Source organism: Musca domestica, unplaced genomic scaffold (genome assembly GCF_030504385.1).
Source record: "Musca domestica strain aabys unplaced genomic scaffold, Musca_domestica.polishedcontigs.V.1.1 27, whole genome shotgun sequence".
NCBI lineage: Eukaryota > Metazoa > Arthropoda > Insecta > Diptera > Muscidae > Musca > Musca domestica.
In genome coordinates, this window is record NW_026712286.1 from 8464778 (window position 1) to 8480000 (window position 15223).

A 15223-nucleotide genomic window follows, 5' to 3' on the forward strand; every position below is an offset into this window, starting at 1 on the left:
ATTGATTTTGTATAATGCATACATTTTTTACTGAATAATAGAATGTTTAAATTTTTTCTGTTGGACCTGATTAATGAGGGGTTTTTTGATGTACATACCGTAAAATTCCACTGAATTTAGATTTAAATGGTCATATCCATTACTTATATTTAAAAAAAATCCTCTTGATTTAGGTTAAACCTGCAAAAAAATCTAATGTAAACATGACATTACTATAATAAGCTACATGGTAGTCGCATCCACACAGCTGATGGGATAGTGAAATGTCAAACCAATTTTGGAATCGAAGTTTTTGAATGAAAAAATTATTCAAATTTGTAAAAATTGTTTAAAAATGCATATCTTAAAAACCTTTGATATGCGCTGTATAAGAAATTCTAAAAAAAATCTACTTATTTTTGAAAAATCGTTTAATTTTTTTTGACATATCAATGTTCCCGGGTTGGATGCATCCACTTGTATTCTTTTACCATGATAAGCTATTCTATCTCACATGTTTCAATTATTATTTAAAACAATATTATTACTTCCAAGAATTTGTATTCTAATTGAAGAAAATTAGGCCATCGGCCGGAGGCAGCCTCATCAAATGTAATTCTCATCACTTATCATTGAAAACAATTAAACAACTTGTTAATGTTTGCATTAAACAAATCGAGTGCAATTATTTGGTCGCGTGGCTATTCAATCATGATTTTTTGTATTTTCCAGTAAACGTGATGTACGACGTAGTACGTTTAAATGGTATTAATTTATTTAATACCTTTAATGCACTTATAATTGTCAATGGAAACATTTTGCATATACTTTTTAAATATTTATTTATTTATATTTACAGTTTTTAATATTTCAAAACAATCACATTATGTTCGATCAATTGTCATAATTAAAAGGTTTCAATATAAACGTAGCCATTTGTAATTTACCTTGTCAAATTTCACTGAATTAAAAAAGGTTCATATCTCTGATTTCTATGTATACTATGGATATAAAAATATAATTTTTGACAATGAGATGTTGTCAAACGAATAATTTTGAAACAAAATTGTTCTTGTTTTCTTTGAGGTCTTACTTTAATTTCGCGTCGTGACAATTTCAAACTAATTATGAATGAATATCTTATAGTTGTATTTATTACAACATATTTTAAAGTAATTTACATAATCATAATTCATAATATAAGAAACGGTCAGTAATTATTTTCTTTGATTTAAAATGATTGTCTTTTTTAAATATTTTTGTGTCAGCGCCACGAAAAACTCGTTTTAAATTACAAAAAATTATTTTTAATAATTGGATTAAATTATTAGTTATGTTGCATAGTCTAAAGCACCCTTAATAAGAAAAGACTGTTTATAATAACACTAATTTTATGAGAATAATCTGGCTTTCTCTTTACTCTCCATTCAGGTTTTCCTTATATTAACCTAACATTAACTATATATCCTCTTTTTGACCATGCAAGTACTCTGTATATGTTTTTTTATAATTTCACTTTAGATAATTAATTCCTTTCCCGTGTTACAAAGTCTATAGCACCCATATGTAAACACAGCTGACCAGCCAAAATACTTTAGTACTTTTTGACCGTTGCTTTTACATTTCATTGACATTACAGTAATTTATTTCTCTCCTCTACCTACGTCTGTGCAAAAAACGTGTTAAGATCAATTAAATAATATTTAAATACGAGCGATAATATTATTAATCGATTTACCAAATAAAAATAGTTATTAAGGTAATCAATCAAAGCATGGAACGTGATACACTTGTGGATTACAATTAAATGTAGTTAAACAATTACAATTAAGCAGCCAATAATCATCTTCATTAAACGTACAATGTGCGAGTAAGGGAGAGAGCGAGCGTGCAAGAGAGGGAGACTAATGTGCGTTCACATATCAAGAGTATAAAATTGGTGTGCTCATGTACTCTCTTTTGTTGTGTTATAAAAGAACATGTCACTTCGAAACCCAACGAATCAGCCATCAGTATTAAAACGGGCGGCATAGCCAACGATCGGCAAATACTTGGCGTATTTCACAATTTGTAGTTCTTTGAAAAGACCAGACGACATATAAAAAAAGAAAGAAAGAAAATAAAACCTAAACAAAACGGAAGTTCAAACCAAATTGCACAATATCGACGTACCATCTCGTAGAAGTTGCAAGAAGAAAATTCACATAGAAACCCAATAGCAAAAAAGCAAAGACAAAATTTTGTTGGAAATAAAAGTGTTCTAATTTGAGAAACGACCAAAAGAAAGAACAATTAACCGGCAGAATCATGTTTAATCTTATGATTTTAGTAAGCAGTTTCGTGTGCTATATAGCCTTTATCCTGTGGCAGTCAGTGAGGAAGCCGAAAAATTATCCACCTGGTAAGTTGGGTTTTTAGAGTAAGAGGTGATAATGTGAAGTATTATAAGAAAATTTAAATTGAAGAACAATTTTGTATTTAATGTAGGCGAATTGATTTAAATACTGATACACAGGAGTCTGAGCCTTGACCTGACACATAAAAGGTGGAAAAATTTTTTTTTGGTGAAAAGAAATAATGTTCGAAATAATTGGTGCAAAGTATAAGGCCATAACAAAAATGTTGTCTAACCATCCTCTTGCCGTTCTTTTAAAATTGTAACAAGTTAAAAAGCCCCCGTCAGACACTTGTAAAAATTATAACATGGGTGTGAAAATTATCAACTATTTTTTTCCATTCAAAATTTGATTGAAGATTTAGTTTGAGACTCACACACGGATTTTTAATGGAAAACTGAATTTATTGCAGCAGACGAGAAGACAAGGTGGTACTTTCCTATCAAATCATTTGAGCGCCATTATTTTTTTATCGTAGAACTATTTCAATAGCATTCTTTTCTAGATCTGCCGAGATTATTAATTAATTATTACCTCAGCCTACGGAGGGTACATATCATTTGATACGGCTAAAATGTGCCTCATCGAAATAACGGTTTTAGACCCTAGGTCCCATTGGAGCAAATCCGTTTCAAGACAGTTTAAGTCGATCTACCAATATCCGTCGGTCTGTCTGTCTGGCTGGTGAGCACGATAACTCGCGTAGGGAGTATCCGATTTGATCCAAACTTGGTATATCGTAATATTATTATCAAACTCAGATCGAGTTCAGAGAAGGGCAATATCGGTCCACTCCTTCTGGTTACACCACACAAAAGGTCGAAAAAAAATACTTCCCAGAAAGAGGAGGAATAATCCGATTTTGCTCCAACTTTGCAAGACTTAATATTTTCATCAGTTCAGGTGCGAAAAAGGACAATATCGGCTCACTCCATCAAGTACCGCTCCCACAAAGGTTCAAAATTTTGAACTTTTATAACTCTTATAAAATGTGATGTTAGAGTCCGATTCTTTTCAAATTACACACATCACAATATTTTTATTAAGCCAAGGTCTGGTGTGAAGATGGAATATATCGGTCCACTTCATCTGGTACCTGCCCCACAAAATATCAAAATTTTGAATATTCATGAAGCTCATAAAACACGAAATTAACATCCGATTCCTTTCAGATTTGGCACAGCTCAATATTTTCATCAGAAAAAGAACTGTTATAAATATGGTAGAGATCAGTTCATTCCTTCTGGTACCCCACCCCCCCCCCCCCACCAAAAAAGATTCATCGTTTTGAATAACACAAACGATCATAAAATCCGAAATAAGTATCCGATTCTTTTCAAATTACACACATCACAATATTTTTATTAACCCAAGGCCTGGTTTGATGATGGGATATATCGCTCCACTCTTTTTGGTACCTTCCCCACAAAGGACAAAATTTCATTTGGGCGCCACTCTTGAGTTCTATCAAATTTAATTTCTCAATAAATTAAAATGTTTATCAAAATCGTAGTACTTAAAATACCTGATTCCCATTCATTGAAATCATATTCCAGATCCTTCCTAGAACTTATTTCCATTACATAATATAATAGTAGTCGTATAATAACAAAACTCATATTCTAAACGACATCCATAAATCTATGATAATTGAAATTGAGAAATTGAATGCAACTATTTTTGGGTTGTCTTTTGTGTCAATCAAATGTTTGCCTGAGGTGTCATTGGAGAAACTGTTGACAATGGCATAAAAATACGCGAAAGCAAAAAAAAAAACGTATTGCAAATCAAAACCATGTAAATATGAATGAATTTGTGGCGTCAGTTTTACAGTGGAGACTCTCTAAAAGGGATGGCAGGGAGGGTACAAGTTTATGCAACAGACTGATATACTCATAGTAGAATTAAGAAATTAAAATCATCAAAATACCGATATAGGGAGGTACCGTTATATGGGGGCTATACGAAGACCTGGACCTGCACAGACAATTTTCTGTCTTAGGCTGTAGTATCTATTACGAACTTCAAATAACAAATTTGAAACAATTCCGGTGAATAATGTCGCTAAAATCAACAAAATACCGAATATCGGGAGGTACCGTTATATGGGGGCTATACCAAAATACCTACATGGGCCATTTTTAATAAGAAAAGTCCTGCAGACGTAGTATACACTTGAGTAAAATTTTATCAATTTATCTCAATTCCTTCGGAAGCTGGAGTGATTTCCACAGATGGGCGGACATCGCTAAATCGACATAGAATTTTATGCTGATCAAGAATATATATATACGTTTTGTGGGGTCTAAAATGTATATTTCGAGGTGTTACAAACGGAATGACGAACTTAATATTCCCTCCATACTATGCTGGAGGGTATAAAAATGAGTTACGACAACGAGACGTGGTCAAAGGTGTAATTTTGAAAAATTGTAAACATATGATTGCGCGATGGTAAAATTAAAAAGGTACAGGTATTTCAAATAAGCATACCCATCTCTGCATTTTCTGTAATTTACCCTGTCATAAAATCTAGGGTTCCCCGCTCTGATCATAAATACAAATTTTGACAATGAGATGTTGTCAAATGGAGAATTTTTGAAAAAAAAAAAAAAATATTACCTTCTTGATTCTACCATGGATTGCATAAGGCTACCTCCTTAATTTTATCATGAATTTCCAAAGTAAATGGGTTTTACTGTAAAAATACTTACGTTTGTTATTAAATTATGAGAAAGCCAATATGACAATTTTCTTCTAATTAGGATAGTTTTAGCGGAAATTCCGATATGGAAAATGAGGCCGTTGTTGAGATGATGCAATATTGAATTAGAATTGCAATATAAATTGCAGCACGAGAAACATTAAGTAAAAAAACATTAAGTTCGGCCGGGCCGAAATTTTAGGGTAATGGAAACACTAGGGTAATGGAAACTTAGGGTAATGGAAACACTAGAACCAATTATGAACCACAAATATCAATTTTTAGACATATTCGTTGGAAAATTTGGGAAAAATCATCAAAATACCGAATATCGGAAGATACCGTTATATGGATGTCATACCAAAGCGTGGACCTATACATACAATGTTTCAGCGCACGAATTAGGACCCATTATGACCTACAAATACCAATTTTCAGACAAATCCGTGATAAAATGTGACAAAAACCATCAAAATACCAAATATTGGAAGATACCGTTATATGGGGGCTATACCAAAACGTTGACCTATACATGCAAAGTTGCGCCACCGGAGTTATAATCCATTATGACCTACAAATACCAATTTTCAGACAAATCCCTGAAAAAATATCGTAAAAATCATCAATATACCGAATATCGGGAGGTACCGTTATATGGGGGCTATACAAAAACGTTGACCTATAAATGCAAAGTTTCGCCACCGGAGCTAGAACCCATTATGACCTACAAATACCAATTTTCAGACAAATCCGTGAAAAAATGTGGTAAAAATCATCAAAATACCGAATATTGGGAGGTACCATTGTATGGGGACAATACCAAAACGTGGACCGATATATCTCATTTTCAATACCAACCATCCTAGATACAATAGAAATTATTTTGCTAAATTTTGACGCTCTACGTCAAATAATGTGGGCTGTATCGGAATGACAAAGTTAATATACCCTCCTTTCCAAGGTGGAGGGTATAAAAATAAAGTGGTGTACACACTATCGAACAAGGTTGCCATTTATTTTAGCTGAAGGCAGAAAGTAAAACAGATTCTTTGTGCGTGGTTTATCATTTTACCTTGACACTTTATCTTAAACTGGGCCAAATCGAATGATATTATCAGACCCAAAAAGTTCACAGACTTTGTGGAAATGTCATAAAAATTAAAATCAATAAATGACCAATTAAGGAAAATGGTCAAAAATCATTGACTGTCCGCAAATTTTAAGGCATAATTTGTTATCCAGAATGATAACACTTGAAAAAGTGAATAAATCTATACAACTTTTTATTACAATAATACCAATAAATTAATTACTTAAAGGTAATGACACATAAAATTATAGCGGGATTGTCTGCTTTGTCAAATGTCAAAGTACTGTATGACCATGGTATAAGAATACAGGTAGATGCATCAACGCTTGGGAACATTGATATGTCAATATTTTTTTTTTTTTAATAAATAGATTTTTTTAATTTTTTTTATACGACACCAATCGGAGGTTGTTATGATATGCATTTTTCAAGAATTAGTACAAATTTAAATAATTTTTCATTCAACATTTTTAATTACTAATAATATTTATTATCCAAATTAAAAACATTTGCAAAAAAGGTAAAAAATCTATACAATTTTTTATTACAATAATAACAATAAATAAATTACTAAAAGGTAATGACACATAAAATTATGGCGGGATTGTCTGCTTTGCCAAATGTCAAAGTACCGTATGACCATGGTATAAGAATACAGGTAGATGCATCGAAGCTTGGGAACATTGATATGTCAAAAATTTTTGAAATTTTTTTTTTTTCCAAAAATAAATAGATTTTTATAAGTTTTCTTATACGACACCAATCGGAGGCTGTTATGATATGCATTTTTCAAGAATTTGTACAGATTTAAATAATTTTTCATTCAACATTTTTAATTACAAAATTGGTTTGACAGTTCACATTGTCCCAGCAGCTGTGACGAAGCATCTACCTATATTCTTCTACCATGTTTATGACGCAGAATAGAAACTTTTTTTTTATTTATTTATTTTATTTTTTTTTTTCGAAAAAAAAAAAGCTTGAACCGTGTTCCTTAACATGATCTACACGTTTTCCCTTTTCATGACGTGACTCTCTAGACTCTCATAATTGTAAACATATGTTCCATTTATCGATAATGCTCATATATTTGATAGATTATTGCTTATCGCCAGAGATTAGATGGAGTAAAACTAAAGGAAACCAAACTACCTCTCTTTAAAAAAACTTAAATTTTGACGGCTACCTACCAGCCCACCTAAATAAATTTTATTACGATCCATAAATTATGATTGAATAATTTTGATTTTATTCGGAGTTTAGAGATAGAAAAATAAATGGGACAAAAAAGTAGTGGTGAAGGGGGAAAACGTTTTTATACCCTTCACCATACATAGTATGGGCATGGTAGATGAATATAAGTAGAAGCATCGACACAGCTGCTGGGACAATGAACTGTCAAACCACCTTTGGAATTGAAAATGTTGAATGAAAAATTATTTAAATTTGTTGAAAAACACGAATTATAATAGCCTCCGAATGATGTAGTATAAGAAAACATATAAAAATCTACTTATATTTGAAAAACATTTACAATTTTTTGACATATCAATGCTCCCAAGCGTTGACGCATCTACCTGTATTCTTCTGCCATGGTATGGAGGAAATAATGATTTTAGACCCTGAAAAATAATTGTCTATATAGAAACACAATATCGTATACCCCCCATATAACTGCACCTTCCGATATTCGATATTTTGATGATTTTAGCCACATTTTTTAATGGAATTGTCTGCAATTCTGCTCAAGGAGTTCTCCCTGACTACTTTACCCCCTGGAAGAGAATTGTCTATATAAGTCTACATTACAGTATACCACCCATATAACGCTACCCCAAGATATTCGGTATTTCCAGGATTTTTGCGACATTATTCACCAGAATTGCGTTAAATTTCGTTTTTGAAGTTCGTAATGGGTACTACAACCTATGACGGAAAATTGTTCACCTCTTAGTATAGCCCCCATACAACGGAAACACCTACCTTTATTCGGTATGTTGATGATATTAGCAAAATTATTCACCGGAATTGTTTCGAATTTCATATTTAAAGTTCGGAATCGTTACTACAGCCTATAACAGAAAATTACTTATCCAGCACCACGTCTTCGTACAGCCTTCATATAAAAATGTTCATTTCAGTGGTATTTTTCCACGATTTTTTTTTTGGAATTTTTTCAAGTTTCTTCCGTATGTTGGCGGAGAGTATAAAAAGATCGGTTGATGACTTAAGCCAGTGAAAAAAGCCTTTTTTCACTCTTACCTTTATAGCAACAGATATCTGAAAAAAGCTTTCGATCAAAACTAATAGTGTATACCCCACATAACTTTCTGTGTCTGCCATTCGATGTTATCGATTAACATAAAAGAGATAATGTATTGTTTACACAGCATATTTTTGGTGACCTTTCACGAATTCATTTATAACCTCACACATTTCTATGTTTTTATATTTTTCAAAATTAATTCATTAAAACGGCTTGGGAATTCTGTTATGATACGTGAGAAAATGTTTGTTCGAACAATCAATTTCAAAATTAAATAAAAAAAATCATAGCAATAATAAAAAAAATAGTTGGCAACTATTGTCATTAATGAAAACGTGCTATCCGTGAATATCATTATTCAAAAATTGGGTTCGATTTCATTGAATGTATGGTTGATTGTGTGAAATTAAATGTTAACTAAAATTTTTCAATTATTGAAAACTGCAAAAGTTTCTAACATAAATTATTTGTTTTCCAAATAAATTGACATTTGTGTGAATCATGAAAATCAGCTGATCACAAATACAGTTGAAAATATTTGATGACAACTTTTCAATGACCAACATTACAAAGGGGGGTTTTGATGACCTTTACAAGGTCATGTAATTGACATTTATTAATCAAAGTTGAGTTATTCATTTGAATAGACTCACATATATTAAGACTCAGTTTCATTATATGACAATCAGCTGATTAATCTAATACAATGTCCATACGGGAATTTTAGCTGTAACTTTTTCGAATTAAATTAGCTTTTTTATAGAAATGGAACTAGCATTGAAATATAGGAGGCAATATTACTACCAGTAAGAAAAGTTCAAAAGTCGGGCGGGGCCGACTATATGATACCCTACACCACTATGCGTATTTAGAAGAGCTCCCATAACAAATAAATTTATATTGGGAATTTATGTGAAGCAGATCATCCAACTATGAGATTTATTTGAATGCGTATCATGGCTATAGAGTAGTCACAATTTGGGAACTATATCCTACTCTGAATCGATTTTCAACAAAGAATATAGGTAGACGCATCGACACAGCTGCCGGGACAATGAACTGTCAAACCATTTTTGGAATTGAAAATCTTGAATGAAAATTTATTTAAATTTGCACAAATTTTTGAAAAACATATATTATAATAACCTCCGTCGTCCGTGACGTCGTATAATAAAACGTATACAAATCTACTTATATTTGAAAAGATAATGAAAAATGTTGATGCATCTACCTGTATTCTTTTACCATGTGTCCTACATAATGTCATGCAATTGACGTTTACTAATCAAGCATGAGTTATTCATTTCAATAGACCCACATATATTAAGATTGAGTCGTAGTTTAAAAATACAGTTAGATGCATCAACGCTTGGGAACATTGACACGTCAAAAAATTTTAAAGTTTTTTTTTTTCAAATATAAGTAGATTTTTATATGTTTTCTTATACGACGTCACTCGGAGGTTATTATAATTTCCGTTTTTCAAAAATTTTTACAAATTTAAATAATTTTTCATTCAACATTTTCCATTCCAAAATTGGTTTGACAGTTCATTGTCCCAGCAGCTGTGTCGATGCGTCTACCTATATTCTTCTACCATGGATTCAGTTTCATTTTATGACAATCAGCTGATTAATATTATACAATGTTCATACGGGAATTGTTTTGGTCATGCTGTAAGCTTTTTCAGACTAAATGAGATTTTTGTTTTAGAAATGGGTATAGAATTGAAATATAGGGAGCAATTTTAAAATGAAAACAGTTTCTCTGTCATCTAAAAGTTAAAAAAAATCGGATTATTTGTATGTTTAAACTCTGTGAAACTCATGATAGAGTTCTTTTGAAGAATATTTACCAAAAGTCTTCAATGCTTTCTCTATGGTAAAATGAAGAAGGTAAAGCCATTTCAAAAAAGCATGCCCATCTGAAAATTTCATCGAATAAAAAACAGGTTCCCATCTCTGATTTCGGTGTATACAATGGATTTATAAATATAAATTTGAATAATGAGATATTGCCAAATGAATAATTTTGAAAAAATTGTAAGCATATGATTAAATGACTTCACCTTCTTAATTCTACCATGGTTTTCTCAAAGAAGTTAGAAAAAATTAACAAATACAAATTATATTTAAATTACAAAAAATTCACCATGAAATTGAAAAGTTATAATTTAAAATCATCCGGAATGACGAAAATTTTCAAAAAATTGTGCTTTTAAAAAACATTAATCACAATTAAATATATTGCTCTCATTTGCTTAACGCGTGGTTAACAGCAGCCACAGATGTTTTCACTTTTTTTGTTTATTTTTTTGATTTTAAAAACAAGTTTTCTTAAGAAAACCCCTTATAAATCAAATCGATGATGCTTTAGTTGTCTTGACTCAAAGAACAACTTGTTTTCTTATTTTTTTTTAAAATAAATCATTAAACTTTCGAAAATTTCAATATTTTCACCTGAGGATTGACCACATCATTTGTCATTTTGCCAAAGCAAAAGATGTACTCAAAATTATGACAGAGTACAAATTATGACATAATGAGAGAGAGTGTGTGGAGAGCAATTTTGAGAGTTTAGTTACTGAGAGTTTGCAAATTCCTTGGGAGAATGTTTCAAGTAAGAATTATCCATTGTCATCAGCTGTTTGAAAATCGTCTGTTTTGGGGCTGATGGAAGTAAAAACATTATAAACGAGGCTACCTTCTTAATTCTACCATGTAAAAAATCTACAACTTTTATTTGTTTACACCTATTTTTTTACTTTTTGATGTCATTACTCATAATGCCTTCATCTGTTGATAAAAAAATCAGCTGTTTTATCGCCAGCTAAATTTGATCAAAATTCTGTCCGCATATGAGGCTACCTTAATTCTACAGTGAGAAAAATTCATTTATTTTTTTACCCCAAATGTTTACTTGTCTATTTTTTTAATAACCTTTCTCTCCTCTCTTTCTTGAATTACAGGTCCCGATTGTGTGCCCTGGGTTGGCAATACGATACAACTGCGCAAGGAGGCTCGGGCCTCTGGAGGACAACATAAGGCCTTTGAGAAATGGTCCAAGACGTACAACAGTGATGTTCTAGGCCTAAAACTGGGCAGTGAATTGGTGGTGGTTGCCCTGGGTTATGAGATGCAAAAGGATGTCAATCTTCAGGAAGTCTTTGAGGGACGTCCCGACACATTCTTTTTGCGTTTACGTACCATGGGCACACGTAAGGGCATCACCTGTACGGATGGCAAACTATGGTATGAACATCGTAACTTTGCCATGAAACAAATGCGCAACGTGGGCTATGGACGTTCCGAAATGGAGCAGCACATCGAAAAGGAAACGGAAAGTCTGCTGAAGTATATTGAATCGTTTGAGGGTGGATTGGTTTGTCCCTCCACATTTTTGGCACAAAGTGTCATCAATGTCCTGTGGTCCATGACGGCCGGCAAACGATTTGAGAGAGGTGATAAGCGCATGGCAAGGTTGTTGGATTTAATGGGACGCCGCTCCAAGGTTTTCGATATGTCCGGTGGCATTTTGACGCAATTTCCCTGGTTACGTTTTGTGGCGCCCAACAAGACGGGCTACAATTTAATACGTCAATTGAATGCGGAAATGTTTAATTTCTTTATGGAATGCATTGATGAACATAAGGCCTCGTTGAATAAGCAAACCGAGGATGGCGACCTGATCTATGCCTATCTGCGGGAAATGCAAAAGGAACTGAGTAACAACAATGAAAACAGTACCTTCAATGAGACCCAGCTGGTGATGACTATTTTGGATTTATTTATTGCCGGCTCACAAACCACCAGCACCACAATGGATCTGAGTCTCATGACACTGGCCATGAAACCGGAATTGCAAAAGAAGATCTATGAAGAGATCAAATCGAATGCCAAACACAATGAGTTTCCCAGTTTGGGTAACAAGGCCTATTATCCCTTGACGGATGCCTTTCTCATGGAGGTTCAGAGATTTTATCACATTGCTCCCATAACAGGGCCACGCAGGGCTCTTTGGGACACGAAATTGGGTGGCTATGACATACCGAAGAATACCACAATTCTGATGTGTCCCTTTACCGTTATGAAGGATACCAAACATTGGGGTGATCCCGAAGAATTCCGGCCAGAACGTTTCATCAATGATGAGGGTAAAACCTTTAAAGATGAGTACTTTATTCCCTTTGGCATGGGTCGCCGGCGTTGTTTGGGTGATGCCATGGCTAGGGCATGCATATTTTCATTCATCGTCTCGATTTGTCAAAATTTTGAGCTGGTTCTCAGTGACAAAGAAGAAGATCAACCATCGTGGACCCTGGTGCCGGGTATAACGCTGTCCGCCAAGCCATATAAAATTAAATTTGTTGCACGTTCATGAGAGAAATTAAGTCAAATTAAGGCAGGTGATTGCATTGATGGCCGGCACACAAAATCACACATACGTACCCAGAGTAGTGGAGAGAGGTCAGTCAGCCAGTAGTCAGCATCATCCCATAGAAGCTTTGTATACAAATTTTCTATAGAAAACAATTTTAGTTTTAAGATTTTTATTTTTTTGTTATTGTTATTTTCTTTTTATCTATATATTCTACATATGTACATATAAACAAAAACATACATACAGACATACCCACACGATCATCATCAAGAAACTTAATCAAATCTTTTGTGTAAATAAATGGTTTCAATTTAAATAATAATTTTTTAAAGAAAAGAGTACGAAAATGAAAATCTTTTACGTTCCCATTTAAGAGGATCATATGCAGACTTTGATGTAGAATTTGATGTATACAGGGGGCGCAAAAGTAATCCTCCTATCAGAAAATGTCATACATTTTACGATTAGCCCCTAATTCTCATATGAACCACAAAAAGAATCTTAACTTTATATGTTTTTTTACCATTTTTCCAAGTCAAGGACCAAAATGACCCACTAGAGCGTGTGTTAGAGGGTTAAAATGTTCTACGAAAATTTAGCTTAAATTGTTTTCTACAAAAATGCTAAAGGCATGTCAGACCTAAAACCAAAGGATCACAAAGAAATCGAGTCATTACGAAATCAATTCAAAGACATCGCCTTTACAAAGGCGTAATGAAAAGATAAAGCATACTTTCAGGCGTTGTCACAAAGAGACCATTCACAAGTAATGGCAAATCATCAATAATTTATTATACCCTCAGCCACATGGCTACAGAGGGTATATATATCATTTGATATGGTCAAGACGTGCCTCATCGAAATACCGATTTTAGACCCTCTTTGGACCAAATCCGTTTCAGGACATTTTAAGTCGATATAGCAATGTCCGCCTGCTTGTCTGTCTGGCTGGTGCTCACGAAAACTCTAGAAGATAGCATCCAATTCGATCCAAACTTGGTACATCGTAATATTATTATCAAACTTAGATCGAATTCGGAGATGGGCAATATCGGTCCACTCCTTCTGGTACCTCACCCACAAAATGTCAACATTTTCAAATAACATGATTTACTGCACAGAAAGAGAAGGGATAATCCAATTTTGTTCCAAATTTGCATATCCTAATATTTGAATAAGTGCTAGGCCAGGTGCGAAAATGGACAATATCGGTTCAGTCCATCAAGTACCTCCCCCACAAAGGGTCCAAATTTTGAATAAATATAACTCTTACAAAATGTGATAAAGATGTCCGATTGTCTTCAAATTACACACATCGCAAAATTTTTATTAACCCAAGGTCTGCTGGGAAGATGGAAAATATCGGCCCACTCCTTCTGGTACCTCCCCCACAAAGGGTCAAAATTTTTTAATATTCATGAAGCTCATAAAACGCGAAATTAACCTCCGATTCCATTCAAGCTTGGCACATCTCAATATTTCCATCAACACAAGATTTGTTATAAAGATGGTACATATCGAACTATTCCTTCTGGTACATCCCACCCATAGGGTCAAAGTTTTGAATTACAAATACGATCATAAAATCCGAAATAAGCATCCGATTCTCTTTATATTTCACTTATCCTTTTATTTCTACTAACACAAGATATGCTGGGAAGTTGTAATATATCGGTCCACTCCTTCTGGTACCTCCCCCACAAAGGGTCAAAATTTTGAATATTCATTAAGCTCATAAAACGGGAAATTAACATCCGATTCCAATCAGATTTGGTATATCTCAATATTTCTATCAACACAAGATGTGTTCTAAAGGTGGTAGAGATCGGACCATTCCTTCTGATACCTCCCCCAAAAAGGGTCAACATTTTGAATAACCAAAACGATCATAAAATCCGTAATAAGTATCCGATTCTCTTCAAATTACACACATCACAACAAAGGGTCAACATTTTGAATATTAACACCCGTTTCCATTTATCTCAATATTTCTATCAACGCATGATTTTTTGTAAATGTGTTAAAGATCTGATCATTCCTTCTGGTACTTTCCCAACAAAGGGTCAAAGTTTTGAATGCCTAAAATTAAAGGATCACAAAGAAATCAATTCATTATGAAATCATTTCAGTCATCTTCCTTGCAATATTATCAATCAAAATGTAAAGCATACTTCCAGGCGTTGCCACAAAACAGGCCATTTACAAGTAATGACAAATCATCTGCCATTTGTTTTCCCTCCATTACAAACTCAATAATTGTTATTTTTTTGCAATTTTCATTGTTGTTGTTAATTTTTATTTATTCATACATTATTTTATTTTTATATTTTCTTTTATTATTACAAAATGTTTTTAAAACATTAGTACATTATTATTATTACGATGTTAAGATGAAAAAATAAAACTTT

General features: G+C 33.1%; 1 protein-coding gene and 1 long non-coding RNA gene across 2 annotated transcripts; one reads left to right on the plus strand and one right to left on the minus strand.

The window, feature by feature from the left end:
- The first annotated feature begins 1713 nt into the window (after positions 1-1713).
- LOC101898997 (probable cytochrome P450 305a1) lies at positions 1714-13137 on the plus strand. The gene is made up of 2 exons (XM_005180589.4): positions 1714-2380; positions 11404-13137. Exons 1-2 carry the CDS (start codon positions 2287-2289, stop codon positions 12813-12815), a joined length of 1506 nt encoding a protein of 501 aa, XP_005180646.1. The 5' UTR covers positions 1714-2286; the 3' UTR covers positions 12816-13137.
- Positions 3683-4077, minus strand: LOC131803100 (uncharacterized). Its single transcript, XR_009342477.1, has 2 exons — positions 3901-4077; positions 3683-3839 (listed from the first exon to the last, which is right to left on the minus strand). It is a non-coding gene; the product is annotated as an uncharacterized LOC131803100 (long non-coding RNA).
- Positions 13138-15223: the final 2086 nt, after the last annotated feature.

Coding starts and splice junctions, on each gene's coding strand:
- LOC101898997 (XM_005180589.4), top strand. CDS start 2,287: ATGTTTAATCTTATGATTTTAGTAAGCAGTTTCGTGTGCTATATAGCC. Junction 2,381..11,403: donor GCCGAAAAATTATCCACCTG/GTAAGTTGGGTT, acceptor CTTGAATTACAG/GTCCCGATTGTGTGCCCTGG.